This window comes from Acinonyx jubatus, chromosome F2 (assembly GCF_027475565.1).
Source record: "Acinonyx jubatus isolate Ajub_Pintada_27869175 chromosome F2, VMU_Ajub_asm_v1.0, whole genome shotgun sequence".
NCBI classification, from domain to species: Eukaryota; Metazoa; Chordata; class Mammalia; order Carnivora; family Felidae; genus Acinonyx; species Acinonyx jubatus.
Genome location: NC_069394.1, coordinates 8622438 through 8643212, shown reverse-complemented (window position 1 = coordinate 8643212; position 20775 = coordinate 8622438). Strand labels below are relative to the sequence as shown.

Sequence of the window (20775 nt, the reverse complement as noted above, 5' to 3'; positions counted from 1 at the left end):
CCTTTTTGCTGGGCACCTGGAGACTGAGGAGGCTCAGACAGCTCTCTCCGGAAGCCCAGGAACCCCTCAGAGAGGTGGGAAAGATCACTCACTCATATTCCACAAATGTTTATTGAGCACCTACTGTGTGCGAGCTACTCTGCCAGCCACTGAGGCATCGAGACCCGGTAATATGAGAAAACCACACGAGAGAAAGGTCAGGTGACCCTCCGTGCCCACCACCCCCGCCTCTGCTCCCTTCCTCCTCCTGACCACCCCCCACCCCCCACCCCCCAGGGACCACTGGGCTCCAACAAGACTGAGAAACTAGCCCTTTGCTGGATGCGTCAAGGCCTCCGATGTCTGCCTGGCAAATCGCTTTCATCCTTTAAGACCAAGCTCGAGACTTCTGACCTCCTCACCCCTGGTAGAACCTGGAGACATTTCCTAAGGAGCATCCCATCAGACTCTGTCACCATGTCGCTGTGTATATATCACACCACACTGGAACGTAGGTGAGAAGGATGTTCTGGGGCCCAGCCTGGTGGAACCACGTGTCCCAAATCCAAACCGGGATTTGAACCCAGGCTTTTAGAAACCGAACGTAAAGTCTCTCCCACAACACGGCCCCTGTCTCAGACCCTTGGAACCCAGACCTCGGGAAAGCCCAGCCCCTGGGCTTGGGGGAGGTGGCTGCGGGGTGAGTCCCACCAGCCTCTCCTGGCTCCAGGCCCAGGGCAGTGACTGGGAAAGAAAGGAGAGGTTAGAGATTGCTTTGGCCATTGTCCAGGACATTAGTGACAGGGCACATAGGGAGATCCAGAGGCACGCAGGCCTCCACCGCCCTGTGACGGAAGGAATCAGATCTCCAAAGGAGAGGCCCATCGGTAAGCCCAGATGACTCCTTTAGTTAAAACCCCCAACCCGTCCTCCGCACCTGCCATGGGCGATAAGACCGGGACCGCTCAGCACACACACCCCCTAGGAGGGTTATAATACATAAAACACAGAGAAAGAAAATAACAACTGTTGGTGAGGATATGGAGAAACTGGAACCCACATATGCCGTTGGCGGGGAATGCAAAATGGGGTGGCCACCGCGCATAACAAACAGAACTACCACGTAAGTCGGCAATCCCATCCCAAAGCACGTCCTCAAAAGAACAGAGAGCAGGGTCACGAGCAGACACCATGCTGTTCACAGCAGCATGATTCACAGCAGCTGTAAAGCGGACGCAAGCCGAATGTCCACTGACAGGTGAATGGATAGAGCAGGTGTGGAACATCACTCGGGTCACAAAAAAGAAGGAAATTTTGGTAGACGCTACAGCATGGGGGGGCCTTGGAAACCCATGCTTGGTGAAGTAAGCCGGACACAAGAAGAAAAATACTGAGGGGTCAGATCCATAGCGACAGAAGGCAGAATGGTGGTTGCCCGGGGCCGGGGGAGGAGGAAGAGGAGTTAGGGTTTAACAGGAGCAGGGTTTGGGGGACACGGTGAAAAAATGCTGGCTATAGGTGGTGGTGAGGGTTACACAACAGTGGGAATGTGCTTAAAGCCACTGAATTGTACGCTTACCTTATGGTTAAGGTAGTAAATACTGTTAGGCACATTTTAACACAGTAAAACAGAATAATCTCCAGGTTAAACACCTGCTTCTGATAAGATCTCCTGGGAAGCTCCCAAATCAAGGAGCCCGACACAGTAGGGCTGGGCTGGGCCCAAGAATCTGCATTTCCAACCGCTCCTGGGCAATGCTGGGACAGGCAGAGGGCCCCAGCCAAGCTCTCCTTCAGGAGCCTCCATAAACGGCCCCACCCAGGAAGGGCCCCTTTGTGCCCAGCACTGCGAAGGCACACTCAGGACCAGCGTCCTCACATTGTGTCATTACCTCGGGGGAGTCTGGCACAGTCTGTGGGATTCAGGGGTGACGTGGCATTCTTCAATCCAGCGCTCAGCAGTATTTACTGAGCACCTAGTATATCACATGTGTGCGTGCTTTGCCTCGGAGGCCCTGGGGCTTGAAGCCCGCAGGGGACGTGACTCAGGAGCACAGCACAGCATCCTCTTGAGCCCGGCTATTACTGACTTACTCATCATTCATGACTCATTGCAGGAAAAAAAAAAAGAAGTAAGTTCATTTTAAAAGGAACTCTCACATCCCCACCACAAAGGGACAGCAAGGATTACTTGGCCGGAGAAGATGGAGAAGGAGAAGGAGGAGGAGGAGGAGGAGGAGGAGGAGGAGGAGGAGGAGAAGAAGAAGAAGAAGAAGAAGAAGAAGAAGAAGAAGAAGAAGAAGAAGAAGAAGAAGAAGAGGAAGAAGAAAGTAATTGCAGAAAACAATGAAAACAAAATAACGTTATTTCATTTGGGCTCATTCAGTTGCTTGCCCCGGGCAAGATGCCCACCCTCCGTTAGAAGGAAAGCCGGCAGGGGATGAAGTGCAAAAGGAAACATCGGGTCAGGTTCAAGTCCTCGCGACTGCAGACCCAGCGAGAGAATGACAGCGGACTCCCTTCCTCGCTCTGAGATGCGCGATTCTGGAACCCTCGCGTCTGACGCCCTCGCATCACCTAGAATCACGCCGCTGGCCACGCACAGGCGGCACATGGCCCCACGTCAGCAATTCGGGGTCCGCTGCAGGGCTTTCCTGGCAGCGCTGGAGACCCCGAGGCCCCGAGAGGGGAAGGGGCCAGGCCCTTGGGCGCGTCAGCCGCACAGCCGGGAAGAACTTGGGGGAGGAAAGCCGGGCTGTGTTTCTGCAGATTAGAATCCGAAATCACCCACCCGCCAGCTGGGTCAGTCAGGGCAGGGCACTCAATGCTGCGTCCCTGCTCCTGTCCTCCTTGGGAAGGAACAGTCTGTCGCGTCTCCCTGCCTTTTGTAAGTAACAGGAAGGGTGCTACCAGGTGCTGACTTGCGCATCGGAGAGAATGTTGCATTCAAAGTTCACCCTCCCCTTCTCGCTCGTCCTGAGGAGTTTCCCAGTATCCTTGTCTGCATCCAGTCCGTGCTCCGGAGGCACCTGCCAACTGTGGACGGGGAACCTCGAGAACGCCTGCGACTCAGGGCGGGGCCGGGAAGCAGAGGCCAAGTCCGGGATGCGTCCGCGAGGGGCGGGCGCTGTCCGCAGCGAGGGAGGGCCGGGCACGCCGGCTCCACTGCGGGACCCACCGCGGCGGGCTGGGACAGGGAGGCGCACATCCTGGGCACACTCACGCTCGGAGCACAGTCTGGGAGAGCCTCCCTCACTGCACGTGCCCTTGCACGTGATCCCACGGGGATCTTGGGGGCGTGAACCACAGCACAGATAGCCCAGCCTGGAGGCGTGATGTCTGGCCTTCTGTGCCCCCTGTCGCAAGCCCCCGTGTGTGCTGCAAAGAGGTACCCTCTCCTCCCATCCCTCCTTCCTTCTCCGTCCAGTGAACCCTGCTCCTCCTTCCTGGTCCAGCCTGCCCTGCGGCACCTGGGAGGCCTCCCACAACCCCCCACGATATTGGTCCTGGCCCTTATGCGCGTGCTGGGAACCTCGGGTCCCTCAGCACAGGCGTCGTGTGGCCCGCAGCTGTTGTGGGCTTGTCTGTCCGGCCCCCTTGGCATCCGAGCCACAAGCACAGGCGTGACATTCGGTAGCCTGCTCCGTGTGCTTTTGCTGTGCTTGCTGAATACGTGAATGTCCTCTACCAGGGTCGACACACATTCACACACCCATGGGACCCATCGCTGCTGAGCCCCCATCATGTGCTCGATGCCGTGTGGCGTGGGCAGGTTAGAGCAGGGACTTTTGCCGGACTTTGAAAGCCCATCGTAGGTGGGAGCGTGCATTGTTTTTTTGTTTTTTTCTTAAGTTTGTGTATTTATTTATTTATTTATTTATTTATTTATTTAGAGGAGAGGCAGAGAGAGAACAAGCGAGACAAAGAATCCCAAGCAGATTCTGCACCTGACACAGAGCCTGAACTCTCGAACTGCAAGATCGTGACCCGAACCGCGAAACCAAGAGTCAGAAAGCTTAACCGACTGAGCCACCCAGCCGCCCCCCACACATTCCGTGGCTCCTCTTACACGCCGGGCCCTGCGCTGAGATCTTCATAGGCGTTTCCTCATTTATTTCCCATAACCATCCTACGAGAAAGGTGATACGAGGCACCCATTTTACAGATGAGAAAACTGAGGTGCAGTGAGGTGGAGTGGGTTCCCCAGGGCCCCCCAAGATATGAGTACCCGGGCCTGGCTCCAGGGCTTAGGCACTAGAATGGGATCCCACTGTGCCCCTCACCAGTGAGAAACAGAGGTTAAGATGACCTCCCAGGCTGTGGTGAAGTCGGGGGGCTGGAGGGCAGTGCCTGGAAAGCTTGGCCAGAGTGGCTCTTGGCATTGGATGGGGGCTGCGATTATCAAGTGCACTGAGCACAATGATCGGGGCAGAAAAGACGTCTCCTGTGGTTGGGGCAGGACCCCGGGCCCCACGGAGTGGGAGGGCCCAACACCGTGTGGCCTGTCTCAGGAGTGGAAATGTGGCCGGGACACAGGGTGCCTGGGACAGAGGCAGGAGAAGAAGGTCACCGGGCAGGCAGATGGGGGGCGGGCACCAAGCCCGAGGGGGACCCTGTGCGATTGCCCCGGTCTTCCTGCTCCCGTCGGAGCTACATCTGCCTTGTTTTTTTCACCTGCCGGGAGGCCCCTGAGACCCACGGGGACCTTGAAGCTCAGAGACGCGGGACCCCACAGTTCTGGCCTCAGAGTCCCCCCCGGCTCGGCTGGTCGGCCCCAGGCCCCGACATCACATCCTCCGCACTTTCCCAAAACCCCAGGGAAGGAGGGACGAAGGGTCTGTGGGCCCGGCTCCCCCACTGGTGGCTGAGTGGCCTCGCCTGGCTGGGTGCTCCCTGGGTACAGACCGAGCTGGAAGTGTCGACTCCAGCCGTCGGCTCCACGCCGGGCTCCAAGGGGTCTGGGACGTGGCGAGTGTGGGAGTCACACGGTGTGAGCCACCTTCCGCTGGCTCCCTGCCAGCCGAGCGCCCCGCAGCTGGGCTCTGACCGGGCTCACGACATTTTAAAGGCACGGGCTCTGTGGTTGGAGCCCTGGGTCTGGATGCATCAGGGACATTTTGCCCCGGCTGTCTGGGGGCCCACAAGCCCAGCCCTGACGCATCTTGGAATCCCTAAGCTGCTTTTGATTGCAAATATTCCGGGCCTCCACCCACAGAACAGGGGTGCCTGTCAGACGTGGTGTCCTGCTTCTTCACTCCAGACATGTGGCCCGCATCCCGTCAAGGAACCCGGAAGCTCTAACGCCCGGCTCGTTGCTATCGATTTCTGTTCACCGGGGGCTCCCTCTTCCCAGCGCCCATCTCTTCCAAGTGGCCACCAGGGGCTGAGCTGCAGAAAAAGAAGGGCTGTAGAGAAGAGCTGGGGGTGGGGACGTGGGAGGACAATTTGATAAAATGCTAACAGTCACTTGGAAAAATGTTCAGCCTTGATAAGCGCAGGGGTGGGGGCGAAAGCAAATTCATTACTACTTGCCCATTCAGCCAGCAATAAATAAATAAATAAATAAATAAATAAATAAATAAATAGAAATGTTAGCAGCTAGGGGCACCTGGGTGGCTCAGTCGGTTGGGCGTCCGACTTCGGCTCAGGTCACGATCTCACGGTCCGTGAGTTCGAGCCCCGCGTCGGCCCCTGGAGCCTGCTTCCGATTCTGTGTCTCCCTCTCTCTCTGACCCTCTCCCATTCATGCTCTGTCTCTCTCTGTCTCAAAAATAAATAAACATTAAAAAAAATTTTTTTAAAGAAATGTTAGCAGCTAATGTTTGCCGTGTCGTAGAGAACGTGGGCAAGGCAGCCGGTATAACCTCAGTCTGAGACTCGGCAAGATGAAAAGGTTCACTCAAAAGCACTCTTGGTAAGACCTAGAACGTCGGGAGCAAAACCCAGGGACCATGACGCTACGCCCTGATTTCTAAGTCTAGAAGGCACAGAGCATGTTCTGTGAAGATACCTAGGGTATAGCGAGAAACCGATGTGCTTTTCTTACACCTTTTTGTACATTATCTGGGCTCGGCCCAGCCTGCGAATTTTAGAAACTGCCCTCCCTGAGGGCCTTAGGGAAGGAGGTCGATGAAGACCGTCCTGGCTGTCCACTCTAGAAGTTCCCTGCCTGGGTCATCTGGTAACATCTGGAGACGTTGTGGTTCTCACAGCTGGGGGACGGGTGAGGCCGGCATTTAGTGGGTAGAGGCCAGGGATACTTGTGCCAAACGCCTTACGATGTGCATGACAGTCCCAGAAACAAAGAGGTATCCAGGCCCAAGTGTCAAGAGTGTGAGGGCGAAACCCTGCCTGGCCAAGCTTTGGTCCCCTGCCCCCTTTAGCAGACTCTGGAATCTTCGAGGGGGTGTAGACCCTGCCTGCTCTGTTCTGTCACCTCCCCGGAACGCACCCCAGGACCTGCACACTGACGTGATCAACACAGCTCAGTGAGTGAACCAAGGCTTGGCCCAGGCATTCCGATTCACTTCTTCTGAGTCATTTCAGCCTCTTCTCAGCTGTCCAAATGGACCACAAGCTCCCGGAGTGCAAGAGGTGCTTAAAGAGGGGCGCCTGGGTGGCTCAGTCGGTTAAGCATCTGATTTTGGCTCAGGTCCTGATCTCACAGCTTGTGAGCTCGAGCCCCATGTCGGGCTTTATGCTGTCAGCACAGACCCTGCTTCGGATCCTCTGTCTCCCTCTCTCTCTGCCTCTCCCCTGCCCCATGCGCTCTCTCCCAAAAATAGACAAAAAACAAAAAACAAAAAAGAAAGAAGAAAGGAAAAAAAAAAAGAGTTGCTGAAAGGGAAAGTCGGCTTCTTACAGGAAGCCCCCCCTGGTTTTCTCAGCCTTCACTCAACTCCACTTCATAACAGGATACATGAAGGCCTTCATGAGCTAACGTCAATGGCCTCATGGCTCACACCCCACACCCCCCATTCGCATTCGGATTTTAGCCAGGAGGCCCTACACCTCCAGCAACCCCACTGGTCTTTCTCACGCCTCTAGCCCGATGCACCCAGCGGCCCCTCTGCCTGGAGAGCCCTTCCTCCGGTCCCCACCCGGACAACCTCTCTGAATCTTTTATGATGAGCGTGGCCACGGTCTCCTCCGACAGCCCCAGACCCAGGGTGGGGTTTGACGCCCCTCCTCTGCACTTGCACATCTTCTGTGCTCCCTCCCAAGTACCGCTCTATGGCCCTGGCGTGCGGCTGTCCGTCTCCTCCCTCACCACCCCTGCAACCCAAGAAAGGGAAGACTTTTCCATCTCCATATGCTGGCGCTTGGCATACAGGAAGTGCCCAAGGAATCTCCAAGGGAGGAATTGTTTCTTACTCCCCTTCAATCCACTTTGGGGCTCAACACCCGGAATAACCTTTCAGACCACTAGACTGGATCGCGGACGCCCCTGGCTAAGATCCACGGAGGCTCCCTGGTGCACACAGAACAAACCCGACGCCTCACCGTGGTGCCACCCACCTCCAGGCCAGCACACCCAGCGGGCCCCACCCCAGGGCCCCTGTGCTCGCTGCTGCCGTGACTCCGGCACGTTCTCCAGACCCTTCTGTGGCCGGCGCCTCCTCTACCTCTGGGGCTTAGCTCAAGTCCTGCCTCCTCAGAGACCTTCCCCGACAGCCCCATGACGGAGCCCCCTGGCCCCTGGCTTCTCTCACAAACCTCCTCTGGTCTTCCTCAGGGCACTCCCCCCTGAGCTTGGCTTCTCCGTCTCGGATCTGTCTCTCTCGGCCAGAACAGAGTTCTGACCCTACTCTCTGAACAGAGAGTAGGGACCATGTCTCTTTTTTGCATCTCGATATCTGGCGGGCCGAGCGGTGGCCCTGCACAAACGTTATGACCACGTCCCAGCTCCCGAACTTGTGAAGGGGCCCTTGTGGAAAAGGGTCATGAACGAGCATCCTGGATTTAGAGGCCCCTGAACCAAGTAACAGGGGGCCTTAGAGAGAAAGGCAGAGAGAGAGAGACCAGAGACCCAGAGAGACCCAGAGGGGAGGGTCGCGTGAAGATGGCAGCTGAGCCTGGCGTGATGTGTCTGCTGTTTCAAACCACCCAGTTTGGGGCAGCCGTCTATGCAGACACAGGAAACGAATGCAGAACACTCTGCTCTGATCTACGCGTCGCGGGTCCCCGACCAATAGTTGTTGGGTGAATGAATGAGAGCCTGGCGGGGCCCCCCCGGGGGCCCAGCCCCCACCCAGTCCGGACCCACAGCCAGTCCCTGGCTCTCACCAGCCACCAGCTGTAGGTGTCCTCCTCCAGGAGCGCGTTCTGGGCCGTGAGCAGCGGCTGCATGGACTGGTTGAACCTCTCGTCGAACCAGGGCGAGACCCTCTGCTGCCCGATGCAGCGGGCGCATGTGCAGGGCCTGTGCGCGTACTTCATGAACTTCTTGAAGTTCTCGGACAGCTCGACGACCATCTGCTTGGGGAACCAGGTGGTGGCCACCGTGGTGTGGGAGTAGTTCAGGAAGAAGGAAGTGAGGAAGATGAAGAGGACGAGGAGGGTAAGCACTTTGAGAGTCCTTTTCCTCACGGTCACCATTTCTGCTCTGTCCGGAAGGACGCCTCCCAGGGACGGGCTGGAGGAAATCACGCCCGGGAGCGGGGGGGACGCGGAAAAAAAATCCCAGAGACGGAGGCTCGGTCACAAGGCGAGGCGGGGACTCCCAGGGGGACTGCGGCCGACTTCGCTCCCGCGGGCCAGCGGCCACCCCAGTGTGCCGGACATCACCCTGTGATGGCCGGCGGCTAAGTGACCACTCGGGGTGAGGTTGATTCCCCTTGCATATAATCTGTCTTTCCAGGAGATAAGCAGGCGGCTTGGTCAGCAGTCCTTAAACAGCCAATAGTGTCTCTCGAAGCTTTAATCAAACTTAATAATATGATTTCCGTTCCCATCCAAAGGGGTTGAGGGGCAATTAATCTTTGTGACAGATGCAGGGACTCTCGGGGGGGGGGGGTGGTGGTGAGGACCTCAAAGGAAGGGTCACGGTGCAGGAGAGAGGGAAGGTATCTTTGCCACCGTCCTCCGGAAGGGATGATGTGTGCTGATACTTAATTACAACCTGGTCTTTCCCACGCTGTCACCATTAAGCAGCCTGCTTGACGGAGGCACTGAGGGCCGTCTGTCACCTGCACAGAAAAGGAGGAAGAAAACAGGGTGAAATCGCATTAGCTTGTTATAAAAACCCATCTCTCTCTCCTCACCTCCTCCAGGATGAGCTCCGTGATCTCCCACTCTGTTGTCAAGCCAACGAGACGGGAGGCTATGGACGATTTACTCCCCGTCTTGAGCCTCGGGGTGTGCCTGTGGCTAATGGGATGTTGGCGCCTATTCCGCCAGGTTGCTAAGGGACACAGAAGTTGCCCCCCCCCCCCATCTCTCCGCAGCCAGAGCCTTGTACGTGTAAGCGTTCAACCGAAGTTTGTGAAATGAGTCAACGATGCACGAACAGCGCCAGGCACCCAGAGACTGCTACGTACACGCTCCTTTCTCGCTCCTTCACTCTCCTTTGGATTCTGAATTCAACAACAGTTCTACGCTTCCGCGCAGTGCACCCCGGCATGCACCCTCTGCCGGTCAGCCTCAGCCCTATGAAGCAGGCTTTCGATGGCCCCGGTTCAAGTTCTGGTTTACCAGCCCTGTGGTCTTGGGAAGTCCGTCAGTCTTCCCGGCCCTCAGTTTCCTCTTCTGTGAAATGGGAAAACAACACCTCCACTCAGAAGTGGTCAGAAAGGTAAGGTAAAATGCGACAGGCTGAGCTTCTGGGATCTGTTAGGTGATCGTTCAGCTTTCCTTTTCCTCTTTCCACGCATGATTGAATGAGGATTCTTGGATGATCCACTAAAAGCCGGACACGATGGTCGATCATTCTGCCTATCTCGTCCAAGAGTCCTCAAAGTGTACTGCCAGACAAACAGGGGTTCCCCATTTTGTCCTCAGAATAAACAGGCTCAAGGAGACCACATGGCCCTCCCCAGGTCATTGGGGAAAAGAGGAAGCAGGTCCTGAATCCAAATCCACACCCTTCTGCTTCCACACGTGGGGAGGGGAGTTCCTGGATCAAGGACTCTGCTCGGGAAGCGATACGTTATCTGGCAACTGGTCTTCGGCTGGAAGGGTGTAACCGAAAGGGGGAGCAGATCTCATCAAAGGAAGCCAACAGGGACTCCTCGGATATGCATAGCACAAGTCCCCGGACGTCCCTGACCTTATGGCGGTGACACCTCTTCACTTGAGCTTGCTGACTCTGGTCTTTGCTTAGCATGTGTCCCCTGCCCCAGCCCCAATCTCCGTCGGGTCAATTCCTCCCCATCCTCAATGTGTAGATGCCACAGGCACATTTTTTTTCTAGGAAAGTAACAGTTGGAGGGCTATTGATTACTATAGAAAAAAAGCGGGGGGGGCAAAAATCAGATTAAATCCATAGCGCATTCCTGGAGACATCCAGGACTCCAATGTGCTACCGCCCTCTACGACCTTCCCGATCTTCAGCCCAGCGGGCAAGGGGACATCTTGATTTGCCCAGTGCACCACTTGTCACTGTTCAAAACAACCCCACTTGTCCTGGTGACCTACGGGTGTCCAGAGTTGTCCCTTCCGGCCACCCCCCCCCCCCCCCCGCCCCGCCGGCTCTTCCAGGAAGAAGCAGCTCTGTCACTTGAGTTAGATTAACCTGCTTACCGTCAAGGGCGGGCTCGGATTTGACTTGGCTGGCAGGGGATTCCCGGCCCTCTCGGTCCAGGGATGGATGGGTATGTGTGCTAAGTCCTCCAGTCAGACTGAAACCCCCTGACTTGCAGGAGGCGAAGAAACTTGATTTTGCTCTGGCTGTTTGATTTTTGGACATAAAAGTCAAGGTCGTGCTGGCCGGTTTAATGGCTCAAGTGGACGAAGCGAGGGCTGAGCAGGACCGGGGCAGGTGGTGCTGAACCTGGCCCAGCCTTACCTGCAGTCCACCCTCCGCCTTAACATCTGCGTGACATGAGACAGGTAACAAAGCCCCTTTATTTTGTAAAGCAGATTGCTTCTAGCTTGAAGCAGTGCGACTGATCCACAGGTCAGAGCTGTCCCTGCCTTTGGGCTCCTGCCCACACTGACCCCACTGTGTGCAAAGACCATCCCGCCCTGTTTGACTCCCACTCATTCTTCAGGGATCAGCTGGTGCTGACTCCTGGAAGAAGGCCTGCCTCTTCCTGGCGGGAGCAGCCTCCTCTCTGGCTTCCACAGCATCTGGCTCCACTCCAGGGGTCCTGTTTACTCATCTGTCTCCTCCCTGGGCCGGGAGCTCCACGAGGACGGGAACTCAGTCTCACTCACTGTTGGGTCCCCGTCACCTGGCACACACACACACAGCACAAAAGGAACGCCGAAGCAGATGCCGGGAAAGACAAGGGCCAACCATCCAGAGGGGAGAGCTGGGCAGAAAAGCACAGATGGAGAATCAGAAGATGCTGATTCTCAATGAGGCTGTACCGCCCGTTTGCTGTGTGGCCGTGAACAAGTCACCTGCCCTCCCTGAACCGTTTCTTCAACTGGAAAATGGGGCTGGTATCACAGATTCTTTCCACTTTGCTGGGCTGTCACCCAGGCAAGGCTGGTCCAGTCATCTGATCCACACACTGCATATTTTCTAGGGCTCTGCGATGCTCCAGGCTCTGGGATAGGTGGTTGGGACACATCGAGAAAGAGTCTAAGGTGGGAGGTTCCCAAGCAGATGCAAGGCCCTGGTGCCTTTGGGAGAAAAGAGGCTGGTCCACCTGAATCGATGTGGAGGAGAGGAACAGGCATGTGTGAGGGTGGGGTGGAGAGCACAGGGCTGTGGAAGCCACTAGAAAGGCTAAGTTTGCTCACAGTGACATGGGGACCTGCCAACACCAAGGGCAGAGACAAGGTCACTCAAATAGAGGACTGTTGGACCGCACAGATCAAATAAAGTTCTGAATGAGCTGTCAGGGTCCCTACAAGGTCCTGGCTCCATGGGACAGATATTCATGCTCTGAGCTGATGCTGGGCTGGAGTGGGGGTGGGGGGAACAGAGGGCAAGGCTGGGCTGCAGAAGCAGGGGAACCACAACACCCTCCTCCCATCCACTCAGCACGTCCCGGTAGCCGCATCTCCGGGGCCAGAGTGCTCGCCCGGATCCCATCCCAGCAGAGACCTTCTGTGCCAGCATCAGTGAGTGCTTTCCAAAGCCCTCGCATGCACAGCAATGGAAAAGCGAGAACATCCTTCCACCCCTTACCCAGCCCCGGGAAGAAACAAGGAAAGCGTGACTGCCCTGTACTCCAGTAAGTGACGCAGCCTGTGACACACGGGCGAAAGCCAGCCCTGCTCCCGGGAGTGGAATCCGGACGAAGATGCCACGGGCCTGAGACCTCTGCACGCCTGTGGCGAGGGAGGCCGGCCACACCTCCCCCGGGGACACGGCCCCCTGGCCCGTCTGCAGAGTGATGGGCACCTCTCAGCCACGTGCTGGAGGACAAGCCCGCTCCCTTTAGTCGCACTTTGCAGATACTGCGTCTCTTACGAATTGGACAGCGGCATCCCTGTGCCTCGCCAGCCTATCGGTGCCGTTTCCCAACAGTGTTCGCTCACGTCGCATCTCTGCGTGACATTTTGGCCATCCTCATGATATTTCAACCTTTTTCACTATTAGATTTGTTAAGATGGCCCGTGATCAGTGATTACGGCGGGCTGAAAGCTCAAATGAGGGTTAGCACTTTTTAACAGAAAAGGATTTCTACGTTAAGGTATGCACCTTGTTTTTTTAAGGCATAATGCTACTGCACACATAACAGACTCCCCCCGTGGAAGTATAACTTCTGTACGCTCCAGAAAACTCATTTGACTCACTTTGTTTACAATATCCGCTGGATCGCGCTGAACTGAACTCTCAAGATCCCCACGGTATGCCTGTACTGGAGGAGGCATGGAGAACGTGTATGTGACAGTCTAAAGGGGTCACTGGCACAATGGTGACACACGTTAGCACCTTTTCAAGGATCCAGAAAGTCACGATTTCCCTCAAGAGGGTGCTGAGCAAGGATAAACCTCTCTGGCAACAGGGAGAGGCTGGCGATGACCAGCCACTGACAGAGGAGCTGTTTTAAATGCTTGGAAAGCCTGGTGAATGAACCGCACGGGTTTCTGTTCCGTTCACGCCTGCCGCGGTGCACAGATCCCCCAAGGCTGGGATGCCCCCTAGCTCTCCGCAAAGCCCCTGCAGGAGAGTTGCCAGTGAAATGACCAAGGGGGCGAGTCGATGGGTGGGTACATCAGCACGTTGCGTGAAGAAGTGCAGTGCTGCCCTCTGTGTGGACCCCCCCTCTGTGTGGACCCCCCTCCGTGTGGATCCCCACACAACCGGGCCAAATGGATAATCATGCTTATTTTCCTGACATGGGAAACTGAGGCTCAGAGAAGGCAAGCGACTCGTCTAAGGTCACACAGAGAGATGGTGGCAGAGCCAGCACTCCGCCCCCGCCTTCTGCTGCTCCTTCTAGATCTTTCTCTACAGCCACAGCTACTCCTCTATTTCATCAACACCTGCTCTCATCTTCGTTACTTCCTTTCTTGTCATTTCTTTGGGCTTGAAATCTGTTGTCTTTCCAATTTCTTAAGACACATACTACCTTGCCATGCCCTCTCCCTCTGCATCTAATGTCTTTGAATTAGGTATTGCATTCATTTCAGTTATTGTATTTTTCAGTTCTAGAATTTCCATCTGAGCCAAACTTTTATGGATTCTTGTTTTCTTCAGGTGAGATTCCCCCTCTTGTCTATCGTCCTGCAATTATTCACCACAGTTATTGTAAAGACCATCATGTCTGTCCCTTGTGACATTTGGAGAACATGTGGGTCTACTTCTATTGTCTGTTTTCTCTCTTTATTTCTCTTCCATCATTTGGTTCTGTCTCCCGGCATGCCTGGTAACTGTGCATACTGTATGTGCCAAAAGCACAGAGGCCCTGGAACAGGCTGTCCTCATTCGGAGAGGAACGTGAGCAGGGACTTTGTTCCAGTTGGTGACTGGGATGAGTGGGGCCACACTCTAGTTTTCACAGTGACTGGTCATTTCTGGTTTGCCCTCACTCAGAGGCCCTTCTCAAAGGATAGCGGGGATGTCTACCGAGGCCCCTCCTCCTTGCCTGCCTCACCTCCGATTTCTGTCTCCCCTGCACTGTGAGGTTATCAAAAGCGGGGTCCAGCCTTTTAACCTCTCGGCTGCTGTTTTCGGCTTGGTTTCTCGGGGTCTGGTCCCGTGCAACTGAAATACTGGTAAATGCCTTGGAAGGAAGAAAAGGTGCAGGACAATCCCTCTTTTCTCTCTGGTTCCTTTTGCTCTAGGTTCTTGGTCACTTAGGGTTGGGCTGACCTGGTGGTCCCAAGTTCCATTTTTAATTTAATTAGTTTTACTCCCAGCCTTGTGAGACGGCCCAACACGGAGCTGTTGTTCTCTGCTTGTCTCTGGAGCCTCCTACGAGCCAGCACGTCCCTCAGGCAGGAAGGCCGCAGGATGTAAGACTCAAGCCCTTCTTCTCCCTTCTCTCTCGATCTTCCTCTCTCAAGTCCCGGCTGCCTTGGCTGCTCTCTTAACACCTTCAAAGAGCTGGATTTCTTTTCTTTTTTTTTTTTTTTAAATGTTCATTTATATTTGGCAGGGGAGCACAGAATCTGAAGCAGGCTCCAGGCTCCGAGCTGTCAGCACAGAACCCGATGCGGGGCTCAAACTCACGAGCTGTGAGATCACGACCTGAGCCGAAGTTGGACGCTTAACCAACCGAGCCACCCAGGTGCCCCTCAAAGAACTGGATTTCTGTCTCATCCGGCTTTGATAGTCCTCGGTGGGAGAAATGGTCTACAAGCTTCCTCCACAGCTGCAAGTGGAGGCCACAGTCTTTCCTCTGCTTCTCTGATGCCTGGTGCCTGGCACAGCTTCCTGGGTGCATCAGGTGTTTGGCAAAACTGGAGGAGGGGGTGGGGCCCAAAGAAGCCCCAGGGGTGCCACACAGATTGCATCGCCTCATACCAGCGGGGTGGGCAGATGGACAGGTGGAGGGCCATGGCTGCCTCTCTCATCTGCCACCCCCTTCCCCGGCTCCGTCTGCTTTCACTTGGCCTCCGCACACACCAGCTTCAGGAGGCACGGCAAGGAGGAGGACTTCCCAGCTCAACCCATCCCGAGAGCATGACGAGCGGTTACGGGGACTTAGCGTCCATGAGGCTTTGGGTCATTGGAAACTGGCTTCCACTAACGTCCTGGCCTTTGGGGGTCCCGGCGGCTTCACCTGGGGGCCCAGGGTGGCATGAAACAGGAACTAGCTGGTGAAGGGTCCCATCACTTCTAGCAAAGAAGATCCCTTCTCTCCTGAACTGCTACCCAGCCCCGGCCTATTCACTGGACACTTGGAATCCACCTCGTCTGGTTCTGTGAGGCACCTGCTAGTGACTCATGGTCAACAGCTGTCAGAAGAACGACACAGACAGACCTGGGTTCGAATCCCGATTCCTTCCATTCCTGCTCGTGTGCTCTTGAGAATTCCTCCTATTCCTGGTCATGTGCTCATGGGAAAGGCACTTCGTTGCTCTGATACTGGTTTCTGGATCCAAGAAGCAGGACTAATAGTGCCCACACAGGAGGGCTGTGGTAGATTTAAAAGGACGCGCACAGAAGCGACCAGCCGGTCTCGCACAGAGGCGGTGCATTATAAACATCAATTCTCTGCCCTCCCTAAGGTTCAGGTCTTCGTTTATTAAAAAAAAAAAAATTCCGACAGAACCCCTGGTTTGCCCTTCTGGCAGGCTTATTTAAAAGAACAAATGAAATCGGGCATGAACAACCCCAGGGGCATCATGAAAATGATGCTTGCAGCTTGCTGCATTCGTGACGCCCATTCCTTAAAGGGCTGCTCCCTATTCTACTGGCCACGACCCCCGAGGACCTGCAGGGAAGGGGTCCCAAAGCCACGAAGGGGCTAGCAGCCGGCAAAGTATATGGAGTCCACACAGCCCCAACTCTCTGTGCAAAGGTTAATCTGTAGAGCATCAACCTTGTCCACACGTGAGGGCATCCTGCTGTTTGCATGGCCCGCTAGGCTGGGTCCAGTCCACTGGAGTGAGGACTCTTTCCTCCCTCCTCAGTGTCCCCCCAGGGCCTGAAAGTTTGGGAACCACATTTCCCAGCTTCCCCTGCCTGTAGGGCTCCGGATGCGGTTGAGATTCCGGCCAGTAGTAGTTGGACGGGCAAAAGGGAGGCAGGACCATCCTCCTTCCCACAGGGATGGGTGCTGCTTCGCGGTCTGAACCTTGGGCCCAGAACCACCTGCCTCCCTCACTTCCGGGCTGCAGATTTTGCCTGACTTCCTGTAGTTTCCTGGCCTGTGGACCTCGGCCTGGAGGAGTAGGGCCAAAATACCCAAGGACTGCGCTCCTGTCACCTTTCCAACAACTTTGCAAGCACCAGATCCCGCGAATCCAACCCGCCTGCTTAAAACTTCTGTCTGTCTTCCCCTATAGCGTGGGGATAAGCATGGAACCTACCTCTCAGGGCTGGACCAAGAAAAACAGGAGTCAATGCAGGTCAATGGCTTAGAGCGGCGCCCAAGCACATCCCGAGTGCTCTCTGGGCTTTAGGGTTTATTATTTCAGTGGGTTCCGTTTTCTTGCACGGACTACACCCCACCTTACATCTCTGCCCCACTTCTTCTGACAGATGTAGAGGCTGAGCTCGCAGAGGGGAGATGACTCGTCCAATGACACAGGGCAATGGCACCAGAGCTCAGAGGAGAGCCAGGCCCCAGATTCCCAGACATGCCTGGTTCCGGAGACAGAAGTGCTCTGTTCATGCAGCTGCGCTGGCGAAAGGAGCTCGGAAGGCGTTGTTGCGGGCTGAGCCCAAGCAGGGAAAGAGCCAGCAGAGGCCCAGGTGGTCCAGCTGCTGCAACCAGGGGCGAGGCCCTGCAGGAAAATCCGAACCTGAGCCCCTGGGACGGTGACCCCAGGGACATTACGTGGGCTGCCTGAGCTTCCAGTCTGCCATCTGTAAATGGGGGGGGGGGTAAAATCCAGCCTTGCCTCTGAGGTGGTTTAACAGGAAGGAGGCGTTCTCTCTGCCAGACCCTATTCTAAGCAGGACGGCAGGTCAAACTGCCCGAGCCCACGACACTCCTGCTGCTGGGACGGGGTATCATCTCCATCTTTCCGAGGCAGGAACAGAAGCTCGCAGCAGACAGGTCACCTGCCCCAGACCGTCCACTGGCGGGTGGTGAAGGGGCAGGCAGAGCCTGGCGGGTGGCGCCCAGGGGTCTGCCCTGCCCTGAGCCTGGTGTGGGGGGTGCAGGAGAGGGTGAGAGGCCCCGCCGGGCAGGGGAGAGAGCGAGACCTCCCTGCTTGTTTGGTTCTCTCCCTGGGGGGCTCGCTCCAGCTCCTCTCCACCCACTCTGAGTCACCAACAAAGCTGGCAGCTGTATCCCCACAGCCCGGCCGGGCCTGGACCGGCCCCAAGCCTCTCCCCTCCCCTGGGGCAGGAAGGACTGACCAGCCAAGCTACAACCGTTCCCTGCACAAACTATCAGCCGGGAGGAACTGGGCCACGACGAGCGGAGGCCTGAGTGGTGGCCCCGGGCACGCAGAGGCAAATGGGGGTCATGACAGGCTCCCCGACACGCAGGGTAGGGTGTGGCTATTTCTCTCTTTGCGGAGTAAAAACCAGGCCCGATGAACCCGGCCAGCAACTGTGCTCACCTTGAGGCCTCTCTCCCCGCTCTGGGCTTCCCAGAGGACAGAGGACAACGGAGACGCCCCCCCCCCCCACTCTGGGGCAGGATCCCTGCAGTCCGGCAGTGACACTGAGTCACCTCAGGACTTCAGGCGAGTCCACATCCCTGGGCCTCAGTGCCCCGTCTGTACGACGGGACAATGATGCAGCCCCTGCACACCCCAGACTCAGTGAAGAGAGAAAAAAAATAATGCACACGAGGTTAGCGTGGACAGCCACTTCCCAAAGGGATGGGTCGCCCCCACGTTACGAAAATGTTACCCAGAACGCTGAATATGTACCAGGGATCAGAATCAGTGCTAAGGGTTTAAGGATATAGAAAGCGTCCAGAATGATCCTGACCCTCAGTAAATGCCAGTCGTTACCAACATTAACATCAGGGAGATTTCACCCGCCCTGGTGTCATCACACGTTTGAGAAACCAAACAAGCATGCGTTGTGGGGGGAGGGGTGGGGTTCAGATGGAGGAGCGCCCAGTGCGGAGCGGACGCCTCACTCCGATTTGCACCCCGCCACCTGCCGTGCAGATCCCATCTCCCCCTCGAATTCTCTTATGCAACAATAACTGGGCACAGGCCATGTGGCTGCAGCTCTGTTACATGCCAGTCAAACCAACGGTTCAGGAAAGCCAATGACCTTCATCCTCGCCCTCCTGGAACTTGACATTACAGAGTGGGGCGGAGGCTGCCATTACCAAGGAATCACCCAGGGAACTGTGAAAAGGGGTGGTGGTTCAACTCTGTGCGTCCGCTCAGCTAGGCCATGGCGCCCAGTTGCCCGGTCAAAACATGAGCCTCGGCGTCGTTGGGAGGGCGGTTTAGAGACGTGGCCGCCATCTATCATCAATCTGACTTTAAATAAAGATCAGCCTCCAAAACGTGGTGGGCCTCATCTAATCAGTTGAAGGCCTTCAGTGCAAAAACGGAGGCTTCCCGGAGAAGGAATTTTGTCTCAAAGCTGTGCCAGGGAGAGGCGCCTGGGTGGCTCAGTCAGTTGAGCATGCGGCTCTTGAGTTTTGGCTCAGGTCACGATCCCAGGGTCGTGGGACTGAGCCCTGCATAGGGGCTCAGTGCAGAGTGTGCTTGAGATTCTCTCTCTCTCTCCCTCTGTCCTTCTCCCCCACTCTTGCTCTAGACAAACAGACACACAAACACATAAAGGAAGCCTGAAGCTTCCATAACTGATGGGTAACTAGGCAGAGAAGACAAGAGCCTCCGGACTGGGGAAGCTGCAGGTGCGAAAGGTGTCTCGGGGAGAGCAGGTGAGTCTGAAGGAACTGAAAGAGAGAAGGCCACGCAGAACAGAAACCCAGAGCGCAAGATGCAAAACGGAGCTGGAGGGCGGGCGTGGGCCGGGCCCAAGGGCTGGGGCGATATCCCGGGAGTCGCAGGAAGCCCCTGCAGGGTTTGACACAGTGAGGCTTCCAGACCAGGCTCAGGGAGGTCCAGGCTTGCCTAAGTCCCGCTGCAAGGAGGCCAAATCGGGGCTGACGGAACGGCCATCCCCGCTTGGCCTTGCCGGTCAGGGAGCACGGAACGCGTGCACCCAGGCCTTCTGGGGGTTCAGGCGCAGAGCTGGGCGTCCGGGCTTTCCCTCCAGATGTTTCTTCCACCTTCCCCACATGCTTTGCGCCCGGGGGGCGGGCCTTAGGGTCCGCATCTATGGGCTCCCACTCCGGCTGGCTTCCTGTGGGTTTGGCCCAGGGGAACGAACACAGGCAGGAGACTGGAGGGACAGGGGGCAGAGATTCGGGGCTCCGGCCCCTCCATGCGTCCACCAGCTCTGTCTTGGGATCTCGGCAACACCTCCGTCCTTAACCTCTCACCCCCTCAGCCCTAGAGCTGGAAACCCCCCACTGTTTCCATCCCTGGGGACAGCACCGCCCTGCGGTCCCTCTACCCCAGACCACATCCTGGTAAATAACCTTTCCCTCAAGCCACCCTCAGTGGCCCACGTGGAGTGCAATGCGTCCTGCTGGCAGGTGCAGCCCCCCCCACCCCGGCCGGTCCTGTACCAACAGCCCCAGGAGGTGCCCCATGGGCGGCCCTGCCCCCCCACTCCTAGGAACAGCCCTGGCAACCTCAGAGGATTCGCGTGAAGGGCTGGTTGGGGCCAGCTGGATGCCCAGAGCCTTGGCAACCCCCCTACCTTGGGTAGCTGATCTTTCTGGAACCTTCCCAACCCCGTTCCCACTGCTGCCCAGGAACTCACCCATTGGGAGGTCTTCTGCGGAGATGGCCTATGGCCAGGACAGAGCCAGAGCCCCCCCGGGCTCCCCTCAGGCTCCAGGCTCCCCACATTCCAGGTCCCATTAGGGGGCACTCTAACACACCCAGGGTGTTCTAGGTGGTGGCTGCAGCTTGCCCCCCGCCCATTCCGGAGCCCTTCTCTGCCAACGGTTCACCAGCCTCTCCCATCCGCCGGCCCCCCGACTTCTGTCACACCCCAACATCAAACTTTCGGAGAGAATCCTCATTGTTTTGCCGCGGCCCCCGGGGGTGTCTCCTCCGTATCTCGGGATTGGCTTGGCTGCCTCAGTTGCCTCCCCATCTTATCCACACACAGTAGGCCCAGCCCGCAGCGTCAGTATCTGACACGTTTTCCTGCTGGACCCCTGGCAAGGTGCCCAGCGGCTCTCTGGGGGCAGGTACCCTCCACTCTGCTTTGCAGGGGTGGGGGTAGTTAGGCTCTGAGATGCTAAGCTTTCCCAAGGCTGCACGGCTTCTTAGGGAAGCCAGGGTGTGAGAGAGTGAGTTCCAGGCCCTTTGGGGAAGGTACGACTATCAATACCATTTTGCGGACAGGACACCTGAGGCCCTCGGCCTTAGGATACTGTCTCAAGGTCACAGGGCTAGGAAGGGCGGGGCTGACGCCCGAGGCTGCTCTTCTCTTCAGGGCTGCTCTGCCCAGCCTCTCACGGGGCCTCTTACCTGTGGGGACACCTGTATTTTACTGCCCAC

The 20775-nt window shown here is 56.6% G+C and overlaps 1 protein-coding gene across 5 annotated transcripts in view; it reads right to left on the bottom strand.

Annotated features, from left to right (window-relative positions):
* ST3GAL1 (ST3 beta-galactoside alpha-2,3-sialyltransferase 1) overlaps positions 1 to 20775 on the bottom strand; it is a 93577-nt gene that overhangs the window by 8413 nt on the left and 64389 nt on the right. For 4 of the 5 annotated variants that reach the window (XM_027063856.2, XM_053208493.1, XM_053208492.1 and 1 more), the window contains one exon: positions 8266 to 9167. In XM_027063856.2, the coding sequence (XP_026919657.1) occupies positions 8266 to 8577 (312 nt within the window). In that variant the 5' untranslated portion in view covers positions 8578 to 9167. Of the gene's footprint in view, positions 1 to 8265; positions 9168 to 10719; positions 12875 to 20775 lie in introns of those variants that run through there. The other variant, XM_027063858.2, reaches the window with a different exon arrangement.